Source organism: Amborella trichopoda, chromosome 11 (genome assembly GCF_054954075.1).
Source record: "Amborella trichopoda isolate Santa Cruz 75 chromosome 11, AtrichopodaSantaCruz75HAP2 v2.0, whole genome shotgun sequence".
Lineage (NCBI taxonomy): Eukaryota > Viridiplantae > Streptophyta > Magnoliopsida > Amborellales > Amborellaceae > Amborella > Amborella trichopoda.
In genome coordinates this window covers 46,020,827-46,047,241 of record NC_142346.1, presented here as the reverse complement: position 1 = coordinate 46,047,241, position 26,415 = coordinate 46,020,827, and the positions used below count along the sequence as shown (strand labels likewise).

The following is a 26,415-nucleotide window of genomic DNA, read 5'->3' as shown; positions in this document are numbered from 1 at the left end:
TAGATGACATCATGGATGACATAAGTCGGTGGACACAATATTTAAGGAGAAAATAATATTAAAAAAAAAGTTATATTAGGGTACTCACATTATAGAGTAATTTATCATTGTACTCAACAAATTTGGACATTTATTTACTCTTGTTTTCTACGAGGAGTTTTTTTTTAATAATAGTATTTTTGGTTATTAGGAAGGGTGTGACGTCACCTACATGGGGTGTGATATCATCCATATGGAGCACACTGATGACATTTAATATTCCATGTGGGTGATGTCACACCCCTCTTAATGACAACAAATATTCTTACTAAAAAACTCTTATGTAAAAAAAAAAAAAAAGAGTTAATAAATATCTAAATTTGTTGAGTTCAATGATAAATTACTCCACACTGAGAGCACCCCTCAACTCAATCCTTTTTTCGTGGTGGATCCTATTCCCTTAATTATCACGTTGTGGTTGTAGTTTCCAATCGTGCTGACTCCACTCAATGACACGTTTAAAAAAGACTTCCTCTCTAATGTATTTAAGAAAAATGGGTAGGGGTCTGTCCTCCCACTTAATTACCGAAAAAAAACTCAATCCTTTTTTCCTGATGATTTGCCCACGAATATTGAATGCTGTTTCATATGGCTTTATGAAGGTTGATGCAAGTCACCCTATACAACTTTCATGATGATTTGTTATCACACTATTAATGAACTTGTTTTTTTATTCTCTCTAGACATGTTCCATGCATAGGATTCCATATATATAACAACATAAATTACGTCATTTATCATAATTGGATTTCAAAAATAAATCATGTGTGTTGTTTTGCTCCTCATTCCACATGGATCATTTGCCCAACTTAGCCAATAAGAAAAAGGCAGGGAAAATAAGGTTTACTCCGTTTCATTGAGAGTAAAATACAATAAACACTTGATAAGACAAATTGCAATTAAGCTTTAAAGAAGATTCAGAAGATTTTTAACTTAAATAAAAATGAAACTGCAGCCAGATTATTAGGAATAAGACATTACAATAAAATATCAGATTAAATGAATATTCTAATGTGCCAATCTATGAATATTTCAGACAGAATTCTGAAGTGCCACATCTTACTAATTCCCTTCATCAGGAAATTAAAAAGGGGTAATCTGTATAACTCACAACTGGATCAGGTTCATCAGGAACTTAAAAAGGGGTAATCTGTATAACCCACAACTGGATCAGGGATATAGAAGGTCTCTCTGTTATACTTGTTCAATGGAGCATTCAGTTCAAACCTTCTTGGCAAGTCTGGGTTCGCCAAGAAAATGCGCCCAAAGGCAACAAGATCAGTGGCTCCCTCAGCAATAGCCTTGTTACCATCTTCTTTATTGTAACCCCCAGCTGAAATGAAAGTCCCCTTAAATGCCTTCCTCATAGGTAGAAGGCTATGTGGTGTCTCAGCTTTCTCACCAACTGTAATCATTCTGGGCTCAACAAAATGACCATAGAGGATATTGTGTTTGTTTAATGCCTCGGCCAGGTAGAGGCCAAGAGCTTCAGGGTTTGAGTCTCCTGCATCACCATAAGATGCAAATGGTGAGACCCTTATGCCAACTCTATCAGCTCCAATCTCTTTAACTACAGCTTCCACTATATCTAGTGTAAATCGGCAACGGTTCTCTAGGCTTCCACCATATTGGTCGGTCCTATCGTTCACGCTATCCTTCATGAACTGGTCAAGCAGGTATCCATGAGCTCCGTGGATTTCAACTCCATCGAAACCTAGATCAAAATTTGGAAACTTATCAAGGAATATTTGGTGAGAGTACAGACAATTGATAGAAAATTTGTTGCATTCAGGTAAATACATATCTAAGATGCAGACATGGATTCGTATTAGTCCAACATTCTAATATAAGAGCAGTATTTGTCGATATCATAATCTATGCGAAAACTTAGTTCTTAGTTTTCTGAATGGAGGACCATACTTCACAAGTTGATACATCCTTAATACAACTTACGAGTGAATCACATTCATAAATAAAACCAAGCAGTCATAAATTTAATCAAAATGAACTTAAGATAATGAAAATAGTATTAAATAACTTCAAAAAATAACTATGATACTAACTGAAGTGCTCAAATAGTTACCAGCATCAATGGCATTTCTTGCAGCGAGTCTGAAATCATTGACAACATTTGGGATTTCCTCGGTGGCTAGAGCTTGAGGTGGGGAGTACTCTACCACATCTATCTGGTTGGCTCTCAGTTGTGGCTTCAGTTGCTTGTTGGTAGAGGAGATTGGAGCTTGTCCATTTGGTTGATATCCTGGACATATAATATAGCACTGAAATTTGGTAATCTTCATAATTTACTGAAATGTTGAAACTCTAGTATGCAAGCAAAAAAATAATTTGAGAAAAAAATAAAAGACCCAAAAAGACAATTTAATTAATGCTATCCATGGGAGTGTATACAAATTTTCTTGGTTAAAGCATGAGACAAAGGGCTCCATATTTCCAAGGGTACTTCCTGCCCAAAAGTCAGTAAACCTTTTTTTAGGGGGTGAAAAAGAAAGTAAAAACTTAAAGTTAAAGAGCCATACATTTCCAAAAAAATCTCCTGTGGATTTCTTCATAGGAAAACTTCCATGCATGACAATGGTAATCTTTCTTTTGTGACATATAAGTTACTATGGAAAACCTTAAATAGCGCCGCCGGTTTTTAAGTCACAGCTCAAATATCGCGGAAACAGGTTGTTTGGTACTGAAAAATCCTAAAATTGAACATCTAGACCTCGACAATTATTGTTCTAGAAAATAAAAAAGAAAGGAGTTGAACCTAATATAGTGTATCGTATGACACATTTTATGGACCATCCATTTTCAAGTAAAATAGATTCACCGTATCTGCATCAACATTGGAGCATCTGATTTCATAATCAGGGCTGAGAAATAGATTTTCTAGGCCAAGGTACAGATTTTTGGTGCCAGAACTGCAATTTTCGGCAGAGAGGTGTGGCTTTACTTTTCATTGTAAAACCTCAGCCATAAGGCAATTGCAACCGTATGCTACTGTAACCCACAATTGACTTTGATCAAAATGTCCATTTGAACCAATATCATAAGCATTCAACTTTTCTAGCCAAGATCAATTTTTCGATAAATGAGACAGTACTATGGCCCTATTGGTTTCTTTCTTTTTCATTCAAGTAGAGTTCAAGCAAATGGCGTAGTGAATTTAATTTTTAATTTTATTATAACAAAAAGGCAACAAATAATGGAAGATACCATAGTTGGAGACCCTCCCAACATGCCAAATCTGGCAAAAGAAGACACCACCCTTTTCATGGACAGCATCAACAATGGGTTTCCATGCCTCAACCTGCTCCTTTGTCCAAATACCAGGTGTCAATGGGTATCTGAAGAGAGAGAGAGAGAGAATCACATTAAAAGAATAAAAAACAATGAGAAATTCACAATACAATAAGTAAATATCACAATATTACAGGGATTTATAGGGTGACTCTCAATGTATTATAACAATATATGCTAAAAATGTGTTTTGCTTGATTTTTAAAGTTTCTAGAAATACCCTTGAGCAGTGTCTGAAACACCAGTTGCTTCAGAGATGAGAAGTCCTCCTTTAGATGCTCTCTGAGAGTAATATAAGATTGCATGGGGTTGAGGAACGTTGCCATAAGATCTTTGCCTTGTTAATGGTGCCAATACAACTCTGAAAAAATAAATACAGAAAAAACGAAGTTAACCATTAGAAAACACAAGAAAAAAAAGAAAATGATCAATTTCATCGTGATTGTTATTTAGGGTCTATAAGTTCCTACAGGTACGCAAACCTGTAAACTATGTATATTTTAAGATTGATACGTGTTGCATTCCGCAAATAAAATTTGTGGCAAGTTTTCTAAGTCACAATTTACTTACTATTCTGGTTATATCTTCACATACAAACAAGTAGGTCTGAGGCCCAGGCCTATCTTTGGACCACACATTAAAGGCCATGGGATGGGCCTGGGCCAAGCATTCTTTCCGGGCTAGGACCAGCTTTGGCCACTCTTAAAAGAATATGAGATCAGCTCACTAGGCGACAGCTACAGTAAATGTCTAATGGCCTAGATTGAATCTGGGCCTATCCAAAAGTTAGGATTAGATTTTATATATAAATGGTAAATTTTTTTCTACAAATCCAAATCACTTGAATGTTTATTCTTCCAAATCACTTGAACGTTGAAATGTATATTCTTTAAAAATAGAAGAATGTAATAAAAATATTAAAAAAATAATTTACAAAAAATAAATTGACAAAAATACCCATGAAAAAGTATTTTGATCAATTTATTTTTTAATATTTTTATTAGGTATGCCTTGATGAGAAGAATGAACACCCTAAATGTCGTGTGCTTTAGAGTTGTAGAAAAATAATAAAATTATATTACGAAATGAGATAGTGAATATCAGATCGGCCCAGATTCAATATGGTCATTGGGCTTACACTATTCCATCAGCGCTTATGGACTGAAATGATCTTTTTCCATATATATATATATATATGACAATGTTGAGATTAGCCCACTAGCTTATAAGAACATATGAGCCCAACAGCCCAGATTGAATCTGAACCGATCTAACGGTCACGACTTCATTTCGTATTTGAAATTTTTTTCTACAAATCCAAATAACTTAAAAGTTTAGATGTCCATTCTTCTCATCAAGACGCACCTAATAAAAATATTTTAAAAAATAATTCACAAAAAACAAATTGACCAAACTACCCCAAAACTTTTCAAGGGTATTTTGATCAATTTATTTCTTGTAATTTTGTTATTTTTATTAGATTCTCCTACTTTTGAAGTGTACATGCCTAAAAATTCAAATTATTTAGATTTATAGAAAAAAATACGAAATGAGTCAACCCAAATTCAATCCGTTGGGCCCATATATTCATATGAGCTAGTGGGCTAATCTCAGTATTTTTCATATATATATATATATATATATATATATATATATATATATATATATATATATATATTAAAAAGTAAAAAATCAATAAAACCCCGTAAAAATAGACGGGCAACAATAATTAAAGATAAATACCAACGGTTATGGATAGACACCACCTAATCTTATCAAAAGATATGTCCTATTGATATGTATCATTATGATATATATCCATATGTTAACACCTTCCCTTGATACATATCAGTATCAATACTACGTTAACATACGTAGCAATGATGCAATGATTTCATGCAACGGTTGTATCATAATATAATGCAATATCTTTCAAAAACCATGGCCATTTGTTTGATCTAAATTTTAAAATATACACTATTTGCATTCTAATGAAAAATCACAAAAAAAATTGGAAATACAACCTAGAAAGTATTTCTTTAGCCCAATTGAAATAAGCCATTCATTTTGGTGTGATGCTTAGATCTAGGCCTTAAAAGTATTTCCAATCTTTTGAATGACTTTATTATCATTTGATGAATGATGTTAAAATAGAAAGAAATGATTTTGAGTTTATAAAAGCTAAGATCTTGCAATTCACCAAATGAATGGTCTAGATTCGTTTTCGGAATGGACTCATTTTGACCTGGGTTCAAATTAAATTATTTTTTTTTTGGGATTGATAATTGAGATGAAAAGAGTGTATGTCTCAAATTTTAGGTCATACAAATAACACAAACATGGTTTTTTTTAAAAATATCATATGATGCAACCTTTGCATGAAATCATTTTTCAAATCGATATGACCGTGTTATGACCATGGATACAAGGGAATCCTTGACACGGAATGATAGACAAAGATTCATGACCATGGTATGACCTTGATACGGAATGATAGACCCTAAATAGTTGGTAAAAGGCTATTATGATAATGATATATACAGTACACAAAATGTGTATATCCCAAAAAATAAGCCCAAACCCGATATGATCCAATTCAATTTTCAGGGGCTGAGCTGGGCCTCAATGATACTGTCTCTCAAGAGATAAGAATGGCTAATGAGCTCGTAGTCAGTGAAAAAAAAAACCCAAAAAAATCATGATTTTCGAATACTAATTAGAGATGAAGACCCCAAAACAACAGGCTCAATTAATGTTTATGCGAATGGCTAATCAGTGAAAAGAAAAAAACCCAAACATTTAAAATCATGATTTTCGAATACTAATTAGAGATGAAGACCACAAAACAACAGGCTCAATTAATGTTTATGCAAATCAAATCAATAAATTTACCTTTTTTTCCAAACATACTACGAACTAAAAGTTAAAAATGTGCAATGTTCTTCCATGAAAAACCAACCCATAAGAAGAGAAAAGTGAAAAGAAAACACTTGTAATTAATTTGTGATATTTTATGGAACAACAGAAACAGTATCAGTAAATAAGAATAACAATGAAAGGAGAATCAGAGGGAGAAACTTATAGAAGGGAAATTACCTGTGAGAGAGATGGAATTTACCCATTTTATATAAGGTTAAAAGAGGCAGCTTCTCTATTTGTTCACTAATTTCCTCTTTCCCAACTGTTTCTCCCATACTGTAAATTTTTCTAAGCCTAAAACTCCTGCTCATCAATGGGTGTTTATATAGAGAGAAGGATGGGTATTTATAGAGAGAGAAAGTTAACGATGCAACAACCATCCTCTTTGACGGCAACAGAGGCAGGAGGGTGAAGGGAATAAAAAGGATTGAAGCCAAATTAGCCCAAGCATCCCTAACTTTTCAAGGAAAGACAAAAACGCCACTCCCTAGTGGTGAAAACCAGATCAAAATGCCGTGCCGTGCCGTGCGGTGCGGTGCGGTGCGGGGATTCCGATTGGGCACGAAAAAAATTAAGTCCTAATCGCTGGATTTGCGGTCCATATCATTGTTTTACCGGTGAACCACCAATAAAAACCTGAAAAACGGTAAAGCATGTGCAAGTATTACGTACCAAAATTGAAAAGAATTAGTTGTTAAATCTGACCACCAAACAATCATGTTGAGGGAGATTCACCGAATACAATTAATTAAATCTGACCCCTGCTCTAATTAATTTTATTCGGTGAATCTCCCTCAAGTATTTTGAGGTCATGTGGGTATCATTCTACAGCCTTGCAACACGGATTTAATTTGAGCTTCATTCACAGTAGCCTCGCCAGACTATCTCTAAAAACATGCAATGCTCATTTACGGTCCCTAGTAAGACCCCCAATGTAAGCAAATCCAAAGTATTTAGAGAGCTCCCATCAAAATTTAGCTCGGTCTAACTTTGAGGTAGAGGAACCCATTTAGCTACTTCCTTCTAAGAGATCACATTCATCTGGGCAACCTCCTTGAAATTACTTAATATTTGCTGCATTGATAGTCGTGTACAATGTTTATGGTTTGTTGCCCACTCTACAACAATAGCCTATATATATTTATGTTGATATTTGGATTATCTTCTTGTCAAAGTTATCTACAGTGGCTAATTTTCTTTGAAATATATGAGCGTAGTTAGTATAAAGATGCAACTTTATTTGTAGAAATAAAAATGCGGTGTTCTATATTGTCTATTTTAATTGGGTGGTGTAGATTTCACATACTTTTAAAAGCAAACTAAAAAAGTAGTACATCTTATGAGACAATGTCAAATTTATACTGATCAAATAGATGGTGTTGATTGATACAGCCTTATTTCTACATATAAGGTTGCATTTAAAATACAATATTATTCAAATCTAACATTTATTTTATGTATATTTTTGTTCAAATGTTTTTAAGTGCCGACACATATTAAAATATCACAATAAATGGCCTAGACCGATGTATCAGAATAACTCTAAGCATTCGTTGAGCAATCAAAGAGCATGTACGCACGTGGGAAAGAAAGTGAATGGTTTTCTTGGTCATTTCGTAAAAAGTTAAGGATACCCAATTAGTCCTAGTCCTTTCGCTCATTTGGGTGGCATCTTAAGCCGGCTTAATTAACACTAACCATGTTTATAACAGTTTAATTTTAGTCTTTCAAAGCGTAAGCAGTGATACATACGTGTGCATAAATTTTGGAGCCAAATTTCATCTACTAAGCGTACTCCATAGGGTAGTATAGTCCTTAATATGAAATATATACACCACAAGGTCATCCACCGTCCATTCTAAATAACGAATGGTGGCGCTTAACTGTACCTCGGCGAATGTTTGTAACGGAAGAACTATGGTTGATCTGCATGGTCCATAGTTGAGAACAAACAGTCGACTCTGATGGGTGTGCCATATCCATACACGAGTGTATGGTCCAAGCTTTTGGGTTCATTCTAGAAGGGATACAGTTTTGGTGAGTCATTTGACTCACCTATTACCGTGAGGTCGCCTGTCTATCTAACATCGTAGATGTCAAAAAATGTCACATCAACCAAACGTAAAAATAGACAGTGGAAAGAGAAATTCAAAAAGCAATATTTATATTTTTTGAAATTTTTTTTTTCAAATTTAGACTTCTAAAATTTTAAATAAGAAGTACATTTTTTAAATATATTTTGTTGGGAGACCGCGCAAGAATAATGTGGGTTGGCCGACTCACCGAACACTTTTCCTTTTAGGACGCTGCCAAATTTGTATAAAAAGTTGTGTAGACCCCCGCATGCAAATGCGTTAGCGCAAACGTCACAAGATGTTTGGGTACACAGTCAAAGTTTTGTGGCACTTTTTGTTGTCCTAATTAAAGCATGTGCTTCATGGCTGACGTATAATTAAATGACTAAAGTACTCCTGTCGTGATGCTGGATACGCTGCATCTGGTCGTCAGTCAAGAACAATGTGGGGGTATCTTGGTCATTCTAAAAAGAGGTAATGGATTCGATATGACTTCCAAGGAGGTTCATACGGTCCTTTTCAATTGGATCCATTTGATAATTGGAAGGCATACTTTTCTATTCTATAATGGCAACTAGAATGATGTGCCTTTTAGTTTTCCAATATCTTTGATGTAATCAAGTTTAAAAAAAAAAAAAAAAAAAACAAAATGCACAGGAAAGATATTTAAGTTCTTAAAATTCTAGACATAACTACCACCAAACAGGGAGATGGAGATTCGACAAGATCATGGGGTTTTTATATATGGATGAGGTTTTTATAAGTTCTTAAAAATCTAGGCATAACTACCACCAAACAGAGAGATGGAGATTTGACAAGATCATGGGGTTTTATATATGGATGAGGTTTTTATAAGCTAGGCTTTATGGAAACAAAATAAACCCTCACCTCAAATCCTTGTTCGGAAAGCACTTTAGGTTAAATAAATACGTGTGACGGCTGGCTCTAAAATCAATTTTCAATATTGACGATGAAATTCGAAACTTTAAAAATAGTACAGATCCTGCGGATTTATGAACACTTATTTTTAGGACGAAATGGACGATCTAGATAATATGTTACAATATACACTAGAGTTTGAAATCCTATTTTTTTCAAAACCATAATGTTAAAGCCAAGATGATTGGTATAAGGTTTTCTAATGATGAGTTATGAAATGAGGCTTTACTTGTTTTGATAGATAACCATTTTTATTTATGGGGAAAAGTTTACATAATGTTGCAACCTTAAAATGTACAATCACAAATACACCTCAAAAATCTATCGAAAGGGCTGTTTTAATGTTGAGAAATCCTCTAAGTGATCATCTCGACATCGAGATGTATGAATATTAAAAAAAAAAAAAAAAAATTTGAGTCCCAAAAATAGTGCATCTTGCAATACATTATCTAGACCGTCCATTTTCAAGATTTTCATATCCATTTTTGGAGTTTAAAATTTTTTAAGATAATCCTAAAAAAAATTCACAACAAAAAATTATGTTATGTTAAATTTTAGAGGTGCGCCTTAATTGGATTGTTTAAGGTTGCAACCTTATAGAAACCACACCCTTATTTATATAAAGGTGAAATTTATAAGGTCATCATCATCAAATCGTTTTTTTAAAAAAATTATTTGGAATCGACGAAATTCTAATCCGTCATTCTGCTCTATCAAGACCATGCCTTCAATGAGGCTATAAATCCCCATATATTTTCTCTTTACTTCCAACATGTCTATGTTACCATGCATCGCTTAAGGGAAACACCCTAGCATAAGTTGATAATGTAAGTTCAGGATTTATAGAAAATTTTGGTAAAGTTTGCGTTGGTTGTCTACCTCAACCCATTTCTTTTACCTAGGCTTCAGCCGGATTTAATGAAAATTTAAGGTCCCCACCCTTTGTAGACCAGCTTATAAGGTATCAACTTTAAATTATCAAAGTAAGTCACACTTTTAAATCTTGTTAAAAAATGCATTTCAGTGTTTGAAACCCTTATGATGGCCTAAAATTCTATCTATATAAAATTTAAAGTTCAAAAAATAATGCAAATCTAACATATTTAGAAACATTTAAAAATTTTAAAAACTGACCGTCCAAATAATATGTTATAAATAAACTATTTTTCGGACTTGAAATCTGTTTTTTATTCCACCTCTATGCATTTAAGTTGAAATGATCGATGGTAGGGTTTTCAACTTCGAAGCAACTTTTTCGGGTTAGTTTTAATACACCTTTACCTATATGGTATAAGGTTCATTTTCATATGAACTTTTTCCTTTATGTGAATGGATCGAGGACGAATTCCATGTGCTCATGAGTAGCTTATTACTACATACATTTACACGTGTTTCATGAGTAGAGAACCCTTGATTGTACGGTAAAAATACTACAATTTAAACAAGAACGCGGTTAGTATCCGGGTCAAGCCCGTACATGAAGAAATGCGGGCCTCTTTATAAATTTATTTTTTAGATAGATTTTGGATTTAATTTTTAATGATATATAATCTCTAATATAGAGATCACGAATATGAAAAAATAAATAAATTTAAAAATTTAAAAATAATACTTTTTTTAAGAAAATATTGGTATGTTAGTTTCAATTGTTTTCAAATGGACCACATATTTGCATCCATGATACTTTATACTTTTAGACCGCATATGTAGAAATACGGTCCATCTTGCATGAAACGATTTTCCTTTAAAACAAACACGACAACAAAAACACATAATTATAGTTATATAACCCTATGCAATGCATAACTTAATTTGCCACGATAGATGATAACGTACTGTAAGCTCAAGTTTTGATCTTCTTCTTTGTCGAATTAGGGTTTCGAGGAAAGGCAATGATTTCATGCAACCGTTGTATAGTAATGTGATGTAATAACCTTAAAAAACCATCTTATGTCCATTTGTTTGATCCAAATTTGGAAATATACATTCTTTTCATTTTAATGAACAATCACAAAAAAAGAAAAAATTGAAAACACAACCTAAAAAGTATTTTTTTAGCCCAATTAACATAGGCGGTTCATTTTGATGGGATGCTTAGATCTAGGTCTTAAAAGGATTTTTTTATTTCCAATTTTTTTGGATAGCTTTACTATCATTAGATGAACAATGTTAAAAAATAAAAAAAATAATTTTGAGTTTATAAAAGCTAAGATCTTGAAATTCACAAAATGAATGGTTTAGATTCGTTTTTGGAAGGGACTCATTTTGACCATATCTATGGTTCAAATTGAATTTTTTTTTCGGGGGGTTGATTATTGAGATGAAGAGAGTGTGTGTGCAAATTTGATGTCATACAAATACCACAAACATGGTTTTCTAGAAGTATCGTTGCATTATACTATGATACAACCGTTACATTGGATCATTTCCCTTCAAGGAAAGTTTTGATTTCATCCAGTCGAATTGTGGTTTCATACTATGTACCAATTTTTTATATATATATTATGTATCTACATCTTTATTCATACATCATCTAATTGACTCGTGGGCTATTATGACATGTTTTTTTATTAAAAAATTACTTTCGGACTCTATTGGGGAGGGTCAATCATCATTTAGTGTCTCATTTGTCTAAAATTACAAGTACCACCTTCTCTTCGCCCATAGCTTTATTTTCCTAAGTTGCCTCCCTATCCGACAGTATAAACACTAGACGTAGGGATTTATTATTTACACACTCACTAGAGCTATCTAGTGTTTGTATCGTAGGACAACTAGCTATTTAATTTTTAACAAACAACAACAAATCACCTCTATGTACCCAACTTCAGCTCTACGAACCCACGTCAAGCCAATGGCGCCTCCGCCCTTTTTCCCTTTTAACCCACCCCATATTTTCCATTGTCGGTCTCCTCTATTTTTCAATGGCTCCTCCTTTCTCCTCTACAACACCATCATGAGATCGTCTCAATCATAGTTATTGGGAGCGGGAGCGTCGAAGCGACGTCTGCCCAAAGCTCCAGAGCTAGGGGAGTGAGTTCCGGTGAGGGTAAAAGTAGCGGATCGAGATCCTGTATGAACAGAAAGCGCGTTCCCAATACATCAGGATCGAGCCATATGAACAGGAAGCGCGTTCCCAATACATCGGGATCGAGATCCCTATTTAACGGGAACACTTTCCCTTTCAAATGGGATCATATTCTCATATTCATTAGGATTCATTAGGATCGTGCTCCGGTATTCTCATATTCATAGTCTTATTTTATTGAAAATAATCTTTTAAAGGTTCAATGGTTTAATTAAACATTTAAAGGGGTTTCTTTTTTTATTAAAAAAAGCACCATCGTCGTGTAATTAAACAATTAAGGGGGGCCCTTTTTTTTATTAAATGGTTTAATTAAACAATTAAAAGGGTTCCTTTTTTTTTTAATTAAAAATAAGCACATGGTTTAATTAAACAATTGTGAGGAGTTCCTTGTTTATATTAGAAAATATGCACTGATAAAGTGACGTGCAATGGGCAGGATTTGATGCCTCAACTTTGTGTTAATGGGCAGGATTTGATGCTTCAGCTTCGGCCCCACATCATTTTCTCTCTTTTGGGTGGTTCTCTCTTTTCTGTGACAGCTTCTTTCTTGCTCTTCAAGGCTATAAGTATCGCTCTCTAATAAAAATGATCAAGTCCCTTTATGAGCTGATGAAAAATTGAGTTGGGGTCCCTTTAACTTTGTTTCCTCAAAATCGGAGTAAATGGAAACGAAGACAGCTTGAAATTTGGAAGGTGGGCTTGAAATAGGCCCAATAGACCCTCCTTGTGACTTTTAGGCCTCCAATAGGCCCAATCTTGCTGAAAATTTATGAAGAGGTCTTCTTTGATATATTTTGAAGACACTAGATGTTAAAATGTGAAAGTCCCCCGTTTAATTATGGACAAAACGTCCCACTTGTCGTCGTACAAGATAGAATTTGAATCACATCCAAGCTGGAGTGGGTGTGATTCAAAACATGAATACGAGATTGTCAATATTAAAAATAGAAAAGTATACGAAGAAACAATTTATTTCTAGTACAAAGGATTCAGAATCATTCTTATTTCAAATTAGGTGGGTTATGAATGTATCATTGATTAGGTTCATAGTTTCACAAAAAAAATTTTCAAATTTCATAGCGCAACTCCAGCCTTCCAATTTGTCGCTAGGAGTCATTATGACCTTTTTGTAACAAAGGATAGATGGTTAACAGTACATAATCCCACTAAATTTTTTGTTGTTTCTTCATAATGTTTAGAGAGTATCTAATAGGTGTCTTCAGTAGTCCCACCCTTGTGAGCATTTGGGCCTATGGAAGGTCCAAATCTCAAGAATTTTGGGCATGGGGGTGTCGTTTGGGCATATTTTGAGGACAATCCTTATGGGTTTCATACCATTTGAAAGACCATATAGGGTTGGGCGCATACCCAATTGATGCCCAAAAAGAGTGATTTTTGTCTTTATATAGGGTAGTGTGATGTGATTTCATGCAACAGTTGTATCATAGTATGATGCAACTGACACTTCTAAAAAATCACGTGTTGTGGTATTTATATGACCTAAAATTTTGCACACACTATCTTTATCTCAATAATCAATCCAAAAAAAAAAAGTTTAACTTGAACCCTAGAAATGGTCAAAATGCGTCGCCCCCAAAAATGAATCTAGACCATTCATTTGGTGAATTTCAAGATCTTAGCCTTTATAAACTCAAAATCATTTATATTGTTTCACATTCTTCATCTAATGATAATAAAGTCATCCAAAAAAATTGGAAATGAAAAAATCTTTCTAAGGCCTAAATCTAAGCATCTCACTAAAATGAATGGCCTATATTTATTGGGCTAAAAAAATACTTTCTAGGTTGTGTTTTCAAATTTTTCTTTTTTATAATTGTTCATTAGAATGAAAAAAATGCATATTTCAAATTTTGGATCAAACAAATGGCTATAACATAGTTTTTGACGGTTGTTGCATCATATTAATATATAACGGTTGTATAATAGAATAATGCAACCACACATCAAGAAAACCATATTGTTGACATTTGTATGACGCCATATTTTGCACACACATTCTTTTCATTCTCATAATCAAATCGTATAAAAAAAAAGGTTTCAATTTGCACCCTAGATATGATCAAATTAAAGGTTTCAATCTCGACCATCCATTTGGTAAATTTCAAGATCTAGGCATTAACAAATTCAAAATCACTTTTTTATTTTTTAGCATTATTAATCTAATGATGATAACGCTAAATAAAAATTTGGAGAATAAAAAAATCCTTTTGAGACCTATATCTAACCATTTCAATAAAAATGGACGGCTTATATTAATTGGGCTAGAATGAAAACTTTTTAGAGCTTTTTTTCAAAATTTTCTATTTTCTGATTGTTCTTCAAAATGAAAGGAGTGTACATTTAAAAATTTGTATCAAACAAATTTCTCTAACATGGTTTTTGAAGATGGTTACATTATACTACTATACAACCGTTGCATGAAATCAATCCCATATATATATATATATAAGAAAAAGCTGAGATTAGCCCAATAACTCATATGAATATATGAGCCTAACGGCTCAGATTGAATCTGGGCCGATCTGACGATTACGGATGTTTGATATTATTTAAATTTTATTTTATTTTTTAAATATTAAAATCATTTGAAATTTTAGACATGTGTTCATAAAAAATAAGTGAATATTTAAAAAATACCAAAATTTTTTTTACATAAAATAAATTGATCAAAATACCCTCGAAAATTTGTAGGGGGTATTTTGGTCATTTTTCTTTTAGCGAATAATTTTTTTTTATATTTTTATTAGGTGCGCCTTGATGAGAAGAACACACACCTAAAATTTTAAGTGATTTGTATTTGTGAAAAAATAAAATAAAATTTAAGCACTACCAGGCATCTGTGATCGTCAGATCGGCCTAGATTCAATCTGGGCCGTTAGGCTCATATGTTTATATGAGCTAGTGGGCTAACCCCAGCTTTTTTCATATATATATATATATATATATATATATATATAATCTAAACTTCACAAACCCTCAAAATACAATGGTTCAAGTTAGAAGGAGTTGTGATGAGTGTATTTATCAAAACGATCGTTACTTTTTTTATTAAAAAAATATTTAAATAGATAACTTTACCTTCAAGCAAGGGAAAATTTAAAAATTTCACAAAAGTACAATGGCATTTTGGAAGTTAATATCATGAAATTTTATGTGTATAGTGCCCTTGTTCTTTAGTTAAAATTTTAAATTAACCCCTTATAGAGATGACAAAAGTACTATTTGTTTTATAGTAAAAGTAACTTTTTTAAAAAATTAGACTACAAAATTAATAAATCCACCCTTAGGGATTTATATATATAACGTAATGATACTATGAGACATTCCCACATTAATGTAAGTAGGACCTTAAAGGATCATCATTAAATTTTGAGACAGATCTCTAGAGAATTTATCAATAAACTCATTTACCCGAGTCCCACATCTATGTGATAACTTTTCTAGAGATATGTGTCAAAATTTAATGGTGATCCTTTAAGGTCCTACTCACATGGGTCTGGTAGGGTCTCATAGTGTCATTATTCAAATATATATATATATATATATATATATATATATATATATATATATATATATTCCCTCCAATTAGGCTGTCTCACCCAAAATCAACCCACAAGTTTAGGAAATATATATTCCCTCCAATTAGGCTGTCTCACCCAAAATCAACCCACAAGTTTAGGAAATATATATTCCCTCCAATTAGGCTGTCTCACCCAAAATCAACCCACAAGTTTAGGAATCTAGTTAGAATCATTACTTTTACTAAAGAAAATAAAAAGTTTGGTCCTACAAAGAAAAAAAAAAACGAAAAGAAAGAAATTCCATACTCCTGCATAATTGTACTATCTCTAAATTTTAGGAATGTAACATCTTCACTCTATAGACTAACCTCAATAAAAGAAATTACCAAATTGTACTCTCTATATACCTGAAAAGAATAAGGAAAATTGTTTCATGCCTGCTGGACTGCGTTTCTACATTATGTGGTCTAGAGGTATGAAGCATCCATCTTAAAGATAGATGCAAATAGGTTGTCCATCTAAAAACAATTATAATTAATGGTCCAAATGTTTTATTAATATAAATATTATTTTTAATTTTCATTTTATTTTCTCCATGTTAAAGAGTATATACTCTATAAAAATTAGGATGAAATTAGGTTTAAAAAATATATTTATTACCAAGCCCGCATTTGCATAAAAACTGGGTCCAAAGAATGATTCCTGAAGATTTAGTGGACCATCGGTTTTTGGAAGACGAGATTTAAATGTTAGAAAAGTCAAAATTCAATTTTTTTATTCTAAAGAGAGAAAATCAACTTATTTATAGAAAATGAACAATTTAACACTTTGGCCTTATTTTTTTTATTTCTTGTCCAAATACCCATGGAAAAACAATACAAGTAAACAACAAATTTGACTCTTTTCTTAAAGAAAAAAGCGAAAAAGGGTAATTCTATCTCTCTCTATAAGAAGGCAAAATCAAGAGCTTAACTTAAAAAAAATGTTTTAAAACCTGATGATCCAGATCAGAATTAGCCGATTTGAATTGAAAATTAGTGGGATCGGTCTAGTTATCGATAATCGGCACAGACGGGTTTTACTCTCAGGTTTTACTTCTTTTTCTTTGTTTTTGTTTGCCGATTCACTTGGCTGTAATGCCGATCTGGACCACCAATCCGCAAATCCAAACATAATTTTTGGATAAGCAATTGGGATCTCTGATCCGGTTTTTTAAACCCTGGTGAGACGAGCGGCCAATTTCATGATAAAAAGGGAGGATTAAAGCTCCACAATCGCAAGAAGCATTTATTACTCACAACGAGATCTTCTTGTACGAAAAGGATCCCAAAATGAACAGCACTACGGAGAAAATGAAAACCCAAGGCTTTTTGTTCACATATACTATCAATCCTCTCTCTCTCTCTCTCTCTCTCTCTCTCTCTCTCTCAGGGGTGCCAAACCTTTTTCTTCCTTCTCCCAACCCAATGGTCAAAAATGGTAGCTGCTTCTCTCTCTCTCTTTGTTTTTTTAATTGTTTTGAGTCAACGTGGGGAGAAGGCCCGTACACGTTTTCATTAATAAACAAGAAATACAGCTTACATTCAAACAACACTGCATCAGGGCACATCCGTCTCTCTTGCTCTCTCTATAAATACCCATCTGTCTTCTCATTATGCACCCCTGGCTTAAACAAGATTTAGATCTGTCTCTATTTCTCTCTCTATAAGTACCCATCTGTCTCTCTCAATAAGCACCCCTTAAACAGTGAGTTGTAGGCTTAAACACGATTTAAATCTGTCTCTCTTTCTCTCTCTATAAATACCCATCTGTGTCGCTCTCAATAAGCACCCCTTAAACAGTGAGTTGTAGGCTTAAACGAGATTTAGAGCATGGGAAGTACAGTTGGTGAAGAGCAACTTAGTGAACAAATGGAGCAGCAACCAATGCCTCTCTTAACCCCCTATAAAATGGGGAAATTCCTCCTCTCTCACAGGTAACTTCCTTTATATAATTCTCTCTGGTTCTCTCTCTCTCTTATAAATCTTTTAGTGAGAATGGAGGTCAAGATCTAGGACTCTATCTCACTCTGGTTCTCCTTCAAATGTTATTCTTATTTACTCATATTGTGTTTGTTGTTCCAAAACCTATCACAAAAAACATAGGTTCACAGTTGGATAATTTCTCTGTTGCCTTTCCCTTTCACTGGGATCTTTCTTTTGGGTTTATTTTTCTTGGATTAACAATGCATTTTTGGAAGGGGGGCGAAATTTCGTTATGTTTTGCCCAAATTTTAAGGGGCTTTGGCCTTGTACAATGGAACCCAATTTTGGTTATCTCCGATATTTTCGTGGGAATCGAGGGGTGATTTGAAAGCTCATTTATGACATGCTTTTTCGATTTTTATTTATTTATTTTTTAATTGGTTGAAAGCTAGAAACTGTGGTGAATTGTTATTTGCTTTTAGGGGTGGCAACGCCTTGGATCATACCTGAATAGTATTTTGGACCCAGACTCGATCCATCTGGTATAAAAGTTGAACCCATATTCGAACTCGTCGTGTCCATTGCCACCTTCATCATGAGTTTTTTTTTTTTCTTCCCTTTTGAACATCGTATACCCATATTATTGGCAAGGTCACAAATCACCCACCATTAGATCTCAAGTTGTTTGATTTGCCGTTTAATAGCTAAAGATAACTACAAGCTCTTATTGTATAATAGTGTTAGAAAAGACATCGATCCGATCCGGAACTGGGCAATCTAAATCGGGTATCAGCTGGGCTGTTCTAGATCCAGCCATAAAACGGGATCCGACTATTTCTATACAGTAAATTAGTAACATGATGTTACAACTCATCGAGTCTATTGATTATGACATCACAACCACCGAATCTGTTGATTATGGCATCACAACTCATTGACTCTGTTGATTATGACGTCACAACTCACCGACTCTGTTGATTATGACGTCTCATCAAGCCAAATATTGGCTTCATCACATATTTTTTAAAAGCGTGAGTTTGACTTCATCACACCTTTTTTTAAAATGTGGGGCAACCGAGGCTCATCGCACCTTTTTTTTTAAGTGTGGGAATCAACCGACAATGATCCTTTAAAAGCATCTTTTCAAAGACCCCTAGTGCCACATACCCATGCTTCATCATATCAAAGACCCCTAGTGCCACATGCCCATGTTTCATCATGCTTTTGAAGCACACATTTGACGGTGGTACTGAACAGGCTTTTATTCACATCAAACTTATGCTATTTTTTGGATGTGAGACATTTCATCACATTCAATGGTCTAATTATATTTCCTCCTATTCAATGGTCAAATTAAGATGGAGCATGGGCACGTCATTGGACCGTTGGACATTTCATCCCAGTCAATAGTCTATTTTTTTGGATGTCGGACATTTCATCCCATTCTATTTTTTATCTAGGAATCACTGGTCTAATTATATATTTTTTTTTTAAAACATGATGGTCTTTAACATAAATTTAGGAAATATTAATTTAAAAATAGGGTTCATATAATGAGGCCATTTGATATCTCTCTCTATGTTATCAATCTCTTCCATTAAATTTATTCTAGAACCTAAAAAATTAGATTTTTGAAAAATTGAAGTGTGATTTTGAAAATTGGTACGCATTCTAATAATTTCTACATTGATAACCAAATCTTGTATTTTATTTATTAATTTTGCATTATAAATTATGTAATGTACTATTTTTTCTGACAATTGTCAATAATATGTTTTAAATTAGATGATAAGATAAGATATTTCATTCATGATAATTCTATGATCTTTCTTTTGTGTGATGTTGTGTAATATAAATTTTATAGTTAACATTAGTGCATATAGGAAAGAACATCTCAATATTCACATATTGATGAAAAAAACTCAAAGTTAATAATGTAGTACCCATATTTTTTATTGGAATCTTAAAAACCAACATTTATAATGATTTTTAATAATTTTTTGGATTATTTTTATTGCCGAATCCGATCGATTCCCGATCTGAACCGTCGATTCACCGATCCAGATGGGTTTTTGGGGTGCTCGATCCGGGGCACCGATCTGCTCTTTAAACCATTATTGTATACAATCCTTAATATACCCTAACAAATAGAACTTGAAGTATTTAATCTCCAACAATTTACAGGTATGGGTCGGGTCCAACCGAACTTGGACCCAGATCCGAATAGTATTCAAGTCCAGGTTTTGGACTTAGACCCGACCCATCGGATTCAAATATTGGACCCATACCCAAACCCATGTCGGGTATACCCGGCGTCCCAAGTAGGGTTCGGGTCCTTTGCCACCCCCATTTGCTTTTTAAACAGGCAAAGCTTGTGTTTTGAAGTTTTTAACTAAATACAAGTCATATCTTGTAAATTAGGTCCATGAAATTTTTCCTTTTAGGACTAATTGTGGGGATTTGTTTTCATTAAATTTCTAATCTAATTTGTTAACCTAATAAAAATGGGTTTTCTCTCAAGTCTTATTATAATTTGTTTGTAATAATTTCTTCATGAAAGAAGTTAACCTTAAATTGTTTGTAATAATTTCTTACTAAACGGGTGCTTAATTTTATAAAAGCTCTCTATTTTTAACTAGACTCTTAAAATGTGGATCGGTGGGGTGGATCGCCCAGCTATTAATTTCGATTTGGATTGGCCAGATTGGCAAATCCAACAAGACCTTTAAAATGTGGATCGGTGTGTTGGATCGGATTGCCCACTTGTCTATTTTGATGTAGACCTAAAGTGGGTGAAGATCTAACAAGATCTGCTGAGTACATTGTGACTTAGAAAACTAACTCAAATTTTACTCATGGGAATATAACATGTATCAATTTAGAGGCTTGCTTTCCTGTAGAAATTTATAGACCCTAAAAAAGAATCATAAATGAGATTGATCTTTTTCTTTTTCAATTGCGTTCTAATTGTTAACTTCGTTATTTTTTCAGAATTGTATTGGCTCCATTAACAAGGCAAAGATCTTTTGGCAACGTTCCTCAACCCCATGCAATCTTATATTACTCTCAGAGAGCCTCTAAAGGAGGACTTCTCATTGCTGAAGCAACTGGTGTTTCAGACACCGCTCAAGGGTATGTCTGGAAACTTGAAAAGAAGTAAAACAAAACACTTTTGTGGCAATAAATTGTTATAATAGACTGAGAGGTACCTTATGAATTCCTAACATTATGCATTTTTCTTATTATATTTGTGATCCTTTCTCTCTCTCTATTCAGGTACCCACACACACCTGGTATTTGGACGAAGGAGCAGGTTGAGGCATGGAAACCCATTGTTGATGCTGTCCATGAAAAGGGTGGTGTCTTCTTTTGCCAGATTTGGCATGTTGGGAGGGTCTCCAACTATGGTATTTTCCATTATTTGTTGCCTCTTTGTTCTAATAAAATTAGAATTCACTATGTAATATGCTTGAAATCTACTTAAATGAAAAAGAAAGAAACAGTAGGGCCACAGTACTGTCTCATTTATGGAAAAATAGATCTTGGTTAGAAAAGTTGAATACTTATGATATTGGGCCGAATGGACATTTTGATCAAAGTCACTGGGGGGTACAGTAGTACATGGGTGCGGTTACCTTATGGCCGAGGGTTTATGAATAAAAAGTAATGCTGCACCTAAAAAATCCATCGAAAAATTTAGTTCTTTTTTTTTTTTTTTTTTTTTTTTTTTTTTTTTTTTTTTTTTTGGGACATGTTAACAATGGGAATGGAAGGTGGGACGTTATGTTGAGGCACTGCTGAAAAATGCAGTTCCAGCACCAAAAACCCATGTGATGGCTTGAAAATCTATTTTTGGCCCCGATCATAAAATCATCATCATCAAAGCTTTTTATCAATTAATTGGGTTCGGTTGCTCGAATCTTGGTTCACTATTCTACTCTATCAAGGGTCATGCCTTCAGTAAGGTCATAGGTCCCCATGTCTTTTCTCATTACTTCCAACCATGTACTTTTGGGCCTATCCCTTGTCCTTTTTTAGCATCCCACTTGAACTAACTCGCACCTCCTAACATGTGATGTATTGAGTCTGCATCATCCATGACCAGCCCACCTAAGTCTACTCTATCTCATCTTATTACCTATTGATGCCACACTTACATTTTTTCGAATGTATTCATTTCGAATTTTATCCCTTCTTCTCTTACTACTTATCCATCTCAACATCCTCATCTTTGCTACACTCGTTCTATGAGTGTATTGTTTTTTTATTGCTAAACATTCCATCCTATAGAGCAAAGTTGGTGTCACAGTTGTCCTATAGAATATGCCCTTCAGCTTCACTGGTATGCGGGCGATCACATAGAATTTCGGTTGTATATCTCCACTGTGCCTACCCAGCTCTAATTCTATGTGTGACATCTTCTTCAATCTCTCTATTTTTTTGGAGTATCGATCTAAGATATCGAAAGTGCGTTTCTTTTTGTATTTCCTGGCTATCAATCTTAACTACTTCCTTGTCTCTACTCCTAAACTTGCATTCTATATACTTTGTCTTAGTCATGCTAATTTTAATACATTTAGATTCTAGAGCATTCATCCAAAGTTTTAACTTTGTGTTGACACCATTTCGGGTCTCATCGATCAAAACTATGTCATTTGCGAACAACATGCACCACGGTACCTCATCTTATAGGTGCCTAGTTAAGTCATCCATAACTAAGAACAAGAGGTATGGGCTCAATGCTGACCCCTGATGTAGAGCTATTGTCACTGAAAACTAGCTCGTCAATCCACTTGTTGTTCGTACACTAATAAGCGCTCCATTGTATGCATCTCTCACTAAGTCGATGTAATGTCTAGATACTCTATTTTTTAACACCCACCAAAACAAATTTCGAGGTACTCTATCATAAGCTCTCTCTAGATTAATAAAGACTATGTGGATGGCTTTTTCCTTTGGCCTAAATTTCTCAATCAGTTGCCTAAGTAGGAAAATAGGCTTGGTTGTTGACCTCCCTTGCATAAAACTGAATTGATTTTATGATACACTCATTTTCTGCCTTAGTCGTTGCTCAATCATTCTCTCCAAGGCTTCATAATAAGTTTGTTGCCTCGATAGTTCGAACAATTCTGTATGTTTCATGTGTTCTTGTAAATAAATACCACAATACTTTTCCTCCATTCATCTGGCAGTTTTTTTGTTCTCAATGCCTTGTTGGACAGCTTGGGCAGCTAATCAATGCCAATCTCCCCCCATGCACTTTCAAACCTCTATCGGAATACCATCTGGTTCTAACGCTGTTCCTATCTGTAGCATTTTCAAAGCTTCTTTCACTTCCGATATCCTAATCCTACAAATGTTTCTATGACCTCCTTGCCTCATTTATAATTATGCCAATGGTTCCTTCTACTGCTATGTTTCGATTGTGTTAGTTATTTAATAATTTTTAAAAATAAACTCTCCCCCTTTCATTGGCCTCTTTATTCTTCACCAAGAAGCTTCGATCATCACTCTTATTGTATTTAATATGGTCTAGTTTCCTACATTTTTTCTCTCATTTTTGCTTATTTGAAAACATCTTTTTACCTTTTCTTGTTCCCAATTTATTGTATTGACTATAATATGCATTAAGTTTAGTCTTTCTATTTGTTTAACACTTTTCTTAGCGTTTTTCTATTCTTTTAAGTTTTGATCATTTCTATTATACTGCCAAGTTTTATAATATGATTGTTTTTCGCTAATAGCCTTCTGAACCTCTTCACTCCACTATCCAGTTTCCTTTTTGGAATTTCTCGATATTCTCCTAAACTTATTTTGCCACTTTCTTAATACAATCAGCCATATCATTCGCCTGATTATAAAATCTTACACCTTAAAGATTGATGCAAATATGGTGGATCTATAATGCTTGAAAATGGATGGTCAAACGTGTTACAAGATACACTATTTTCAGGCTAAAATCATTGTTTTTTTAGGTCCATAATTATCGATGTTGAGATGTTCAATTTAAGGATTTTTCAGCATTTAATAAATTTTTTCCGTGTCCTTCAAGCGGAGGCCATAAAAAGATGCGGTCTGCGTTAACCTTTTCCATAGTAATTTATGTGGGACAAAGAAAGGTTACCATTGTCATACCTGTGATTTTTCTTGTGAAGAATCACAAGATATTCTTTTGGGAAATCCATGGTTCTTTTACTTGAGGTTTTTTTTACTGACTTTCTTTTGGGCTTGAGTGTGGAGCTCTTTGTCTCAACCAAGAATTTATATGTGAGCCCCCTCCCCCCCCCCCCTTCTCCATTCAAACTGGACAGGATTAATTAAATCTTCTTTTTGGTTCTTTAATTTTTTATCAAATTATTATTTTTGTTTTCTTACTAAATATTTCTGTGCTATATTATATGTGCAGGATATCAACCAAATGGGCAAGCTCCAATCTCCTGTACCAGCAAGCAATTGAGCCCACAAGTGGATGCTAACCAGATAAATAAGTTAGAGTTCTCTCCGCCTCGAGCTCTAGTCACTGAGGAAATCCCACTTGTTGTCAACGATTTCAGACTCGCAGCGAGAAATGCAATTGATGCCGGTAACTCTTTGAGCACTTGGATTACTATCAAACTTATTTTCTAAGTAATGAAGCATCTTTTTCTAGGCTATTTTCATTATGTTAAAGGCATTTTAGTTTTATCTGTAATAGTTCTTGGTTTTATATATTAATGTCTTGCACATAGATTCACTTGCATATAAGGATGTTTCAATCCATTAAAAGTGTCAACTATGGTCCTCCTTTCAGAGGAATAAGATTTGTTTGCTAGTTTGTGTGCAACTATAAAAGGCCATGGTGCATCCCACAAATATTGCCCAAGTCTTAATTGCTATTTTAATTATGTTAAATCTCAAGTTCAATTCCTACCACTGAACTACCAAAAAAAGAGAACTTTTCACAGATCATATGTTCTAATGGAAAGACTTATCATATTTGACAAATACTGTTCTTATATTAAAAAACGTTCGACTAGTATGAATCCATAAGTTCACCTTAGATATGTATTTACATGAATGCAGCAGATTCTCCATCAATTGTTTAAAATTTCGTTGAATATCTCTTGATGAGTTTTCAAAATTCGATCTAGGTTTTGATGGAGTCGAGATCCACGGAGCTCATGGATACCTTCTTGATCAGTTCATGAAGGATAGTGTGAACGACCGGACTGACCACTATGGTGGGTCCTTAGAGAACCGTTGTCGCTTCGCCCTGGAGATAGTTGAAGCTGTGGTTAAAGAGATTGGAGCTGATAAGGTTGGGATAAGGCTCTCACCATTTGCATCTTATTGTGAGGCTGGAGACTCGAACCCTGAAGCCCTTGGCCTCTACATGGCTGAGGCATTGAACAAATACAATATTGTCTATGCTCATTTTGTGGAGCCTAGAATGGTTACAGTTGGTGAAAAAGCTGAGACTCCGCATAGTCTTTTGCCCATGAGGAAGGCATTCAAGGGGACTTTCATTTCAGCTGGGGGTTACACTAAAGAAGATGGTAACAAAGCTATTGCCGAAGGAGCCACTGATCTTGCTGTTTTCGGGCGCCTTTTCTTGGCTAACCCGGACTTGCCAAGGAGGTTTGAACTGAATGCTCCATTGAACAAGTATAACAGAGAGACCTTCTATATCCCTGATCCAGTTGTGGGTTATACAGATTACCCCTTTTTAAGCTACTGATGAGGGGAGGAGTGATGGAACTCTGGCATTTTGTTTGAAATATCAAAGGATTCAAATTCGAAATGCGATCATTTAATGTAATAATCATGTACCAATTTTATGGTAACAGTCTCATTTTACAGATGGAGGTTCTTTTGCCCTTCTCCTTTTAATATTTGTTTCTACATATTAATAGCTAAGTATGTGATCGAATTGCAACCAAAGTTTGTCTAAAAATTGTGTAATTGATTTCTCAACATTCTGACTTAGCTGCTTATTATGCATTAATATTGACATTTTGATGAAATTATTGGCAGATGGCTTTTAACCTTCTATACCAAAACAAAAATTACATTATGCTAAATATCCCATTTTTAAGGTAGGGCAGTGTTTTTCTTTCTTGACTCCATGTTTTCTCTACTTGGTGTAGAGAAAAGCACTAAGATGTCGTGAGTTAAAAAGTTTTCGACCCTAAAAGACTATTTGCCCACACATGAAGTGGTGGATATTACACTCACTAATTTGAACTCGTATGCCAGTTTATATTCGAACAACAATACCAAGAGCTATAAAAAACTAGTATACCAGTTTATATTCGAACAACAATACCAAGAGCTATAAATTTTTATAGAGGTGGAGACCCATAGTCATAGGAATGATAAGGTGAAAGTTGATCCACCACAAGAATTATCTTATGCTATATTGTACAAATCCTGTAGCTGTAAAGGCTTCATTCCACATTATCAAACCGGAGCTCGATAGCCAACTCTATCATGGCCATAAAGAGTCAACTTGAGTTGGACATCGAATGTTCACTTAAGTATTCACTTAAGTATTCTAATGAATA

General features: G+C 34.1%; 2 protein-coding genes across 2 annotated transcripts; one reads left to right on the top strand and one right to left on the bottom strand.

The window, feature by feature from the left end:
* Nucleotides 1-869: 869 nt before the first annotated feature.
* Nucleotides 870-6,583, bottom strand: LOC18448470 (putative 12-oxophytodienoate reductase 11). The gene is made up of 5 exons (XM_006858531.4): nucleotides 6,442-6,583; nucleotides 3,566-3,706; nucleotides 3,262-3,392; nucleotides 2,123-2,299; nucleotides 870-1,753 (listed from the first exon to the last, which is right to left on the bottom strand). Exons 1-5 carry the CDS (start codon nucleotides 6,573-6,575, stop codon nucleotides 1,167-1,169), a joined length of 1,170 nt encoding a protein of 389 aa, XP_006858593.3. The 5' UTR covers nucleotides 6,576-6,583; the 3' UTR covers nucleotides 870-1,166.
* Nucleotides 6,584-17,568: 10,985 nt separating this feature from the next.
* LOC18448469 (putative 12-oxophytodienoate reductase 11) lies at nucleotides 17,569-25,792 on the top strand. The gene is made up of 5 exons (XM_006858530.4): nucleotides 17,569-17,883; nucleotides 20,864-21,004; nucleotides 21,149-21,279; nucleotides 24,279-24,455; nucleotides 25,003-25,792. Exons 1-5 carry the CDS (start codon nucleotides 17,780-17,782, stop codon nucleotides 25,587-25,589), a joined length of 1,140 nt encoding a protein of 379 aa, XP_006858592.1. The 5' UTR covers nucleotides 17,569-17,779; the 3' UTR covers nucleotides 25,590-25,792.
* The last annotated feature ends 623 nt before the right edge of the window (nucleotides 25,793-26,415 follow it).

Bases quoted from the DNA above. Each gene is read 5' to 3' on its own strand.
- LOC18448470 (XM_006858531.4), bottom strand. From the start codon at position 6,575: ATGAGCAGGAGTTTTAGGCTTAGAAAAATTTACAGTATGGGAGAAACA. The intron at 2,300-3,261 runs GTATCTTCCATT...TTATATGTCCAG, and splicing joins TGGGAGGGTCTCCAACTATG to GATATCAACCAAATGGACAA. The intron at 1,754-2,122 runs GTAACTATTTGA...ATTTTGATCTAG, and splicing joins AAGAAATGCCATTGATGCTG to GTTTCGATGGAGTTGAAATC.
- LOC18448469 (XM_006858530.4), top strand. From the start codon at position 17,780: ATGGGAAGTACAGTTGGTGAAGAGCAACTTAGTGAACAAATGGAGCAG. The intron at 17,884-20,863 runs GTAACTTCCTTT...TTATTTTTTCAG, and splicing joins AAATTCCTCCTCTCTCACAG to AATTGTATTGGCTCCATTAA. The intron at 21,280-24,278 runs GTATTTTCCATT...TTATATGTGCAG, and splicing joins TGGGAGGGTCTCCAACTATG to GATATCAACCAAATGGGCAA.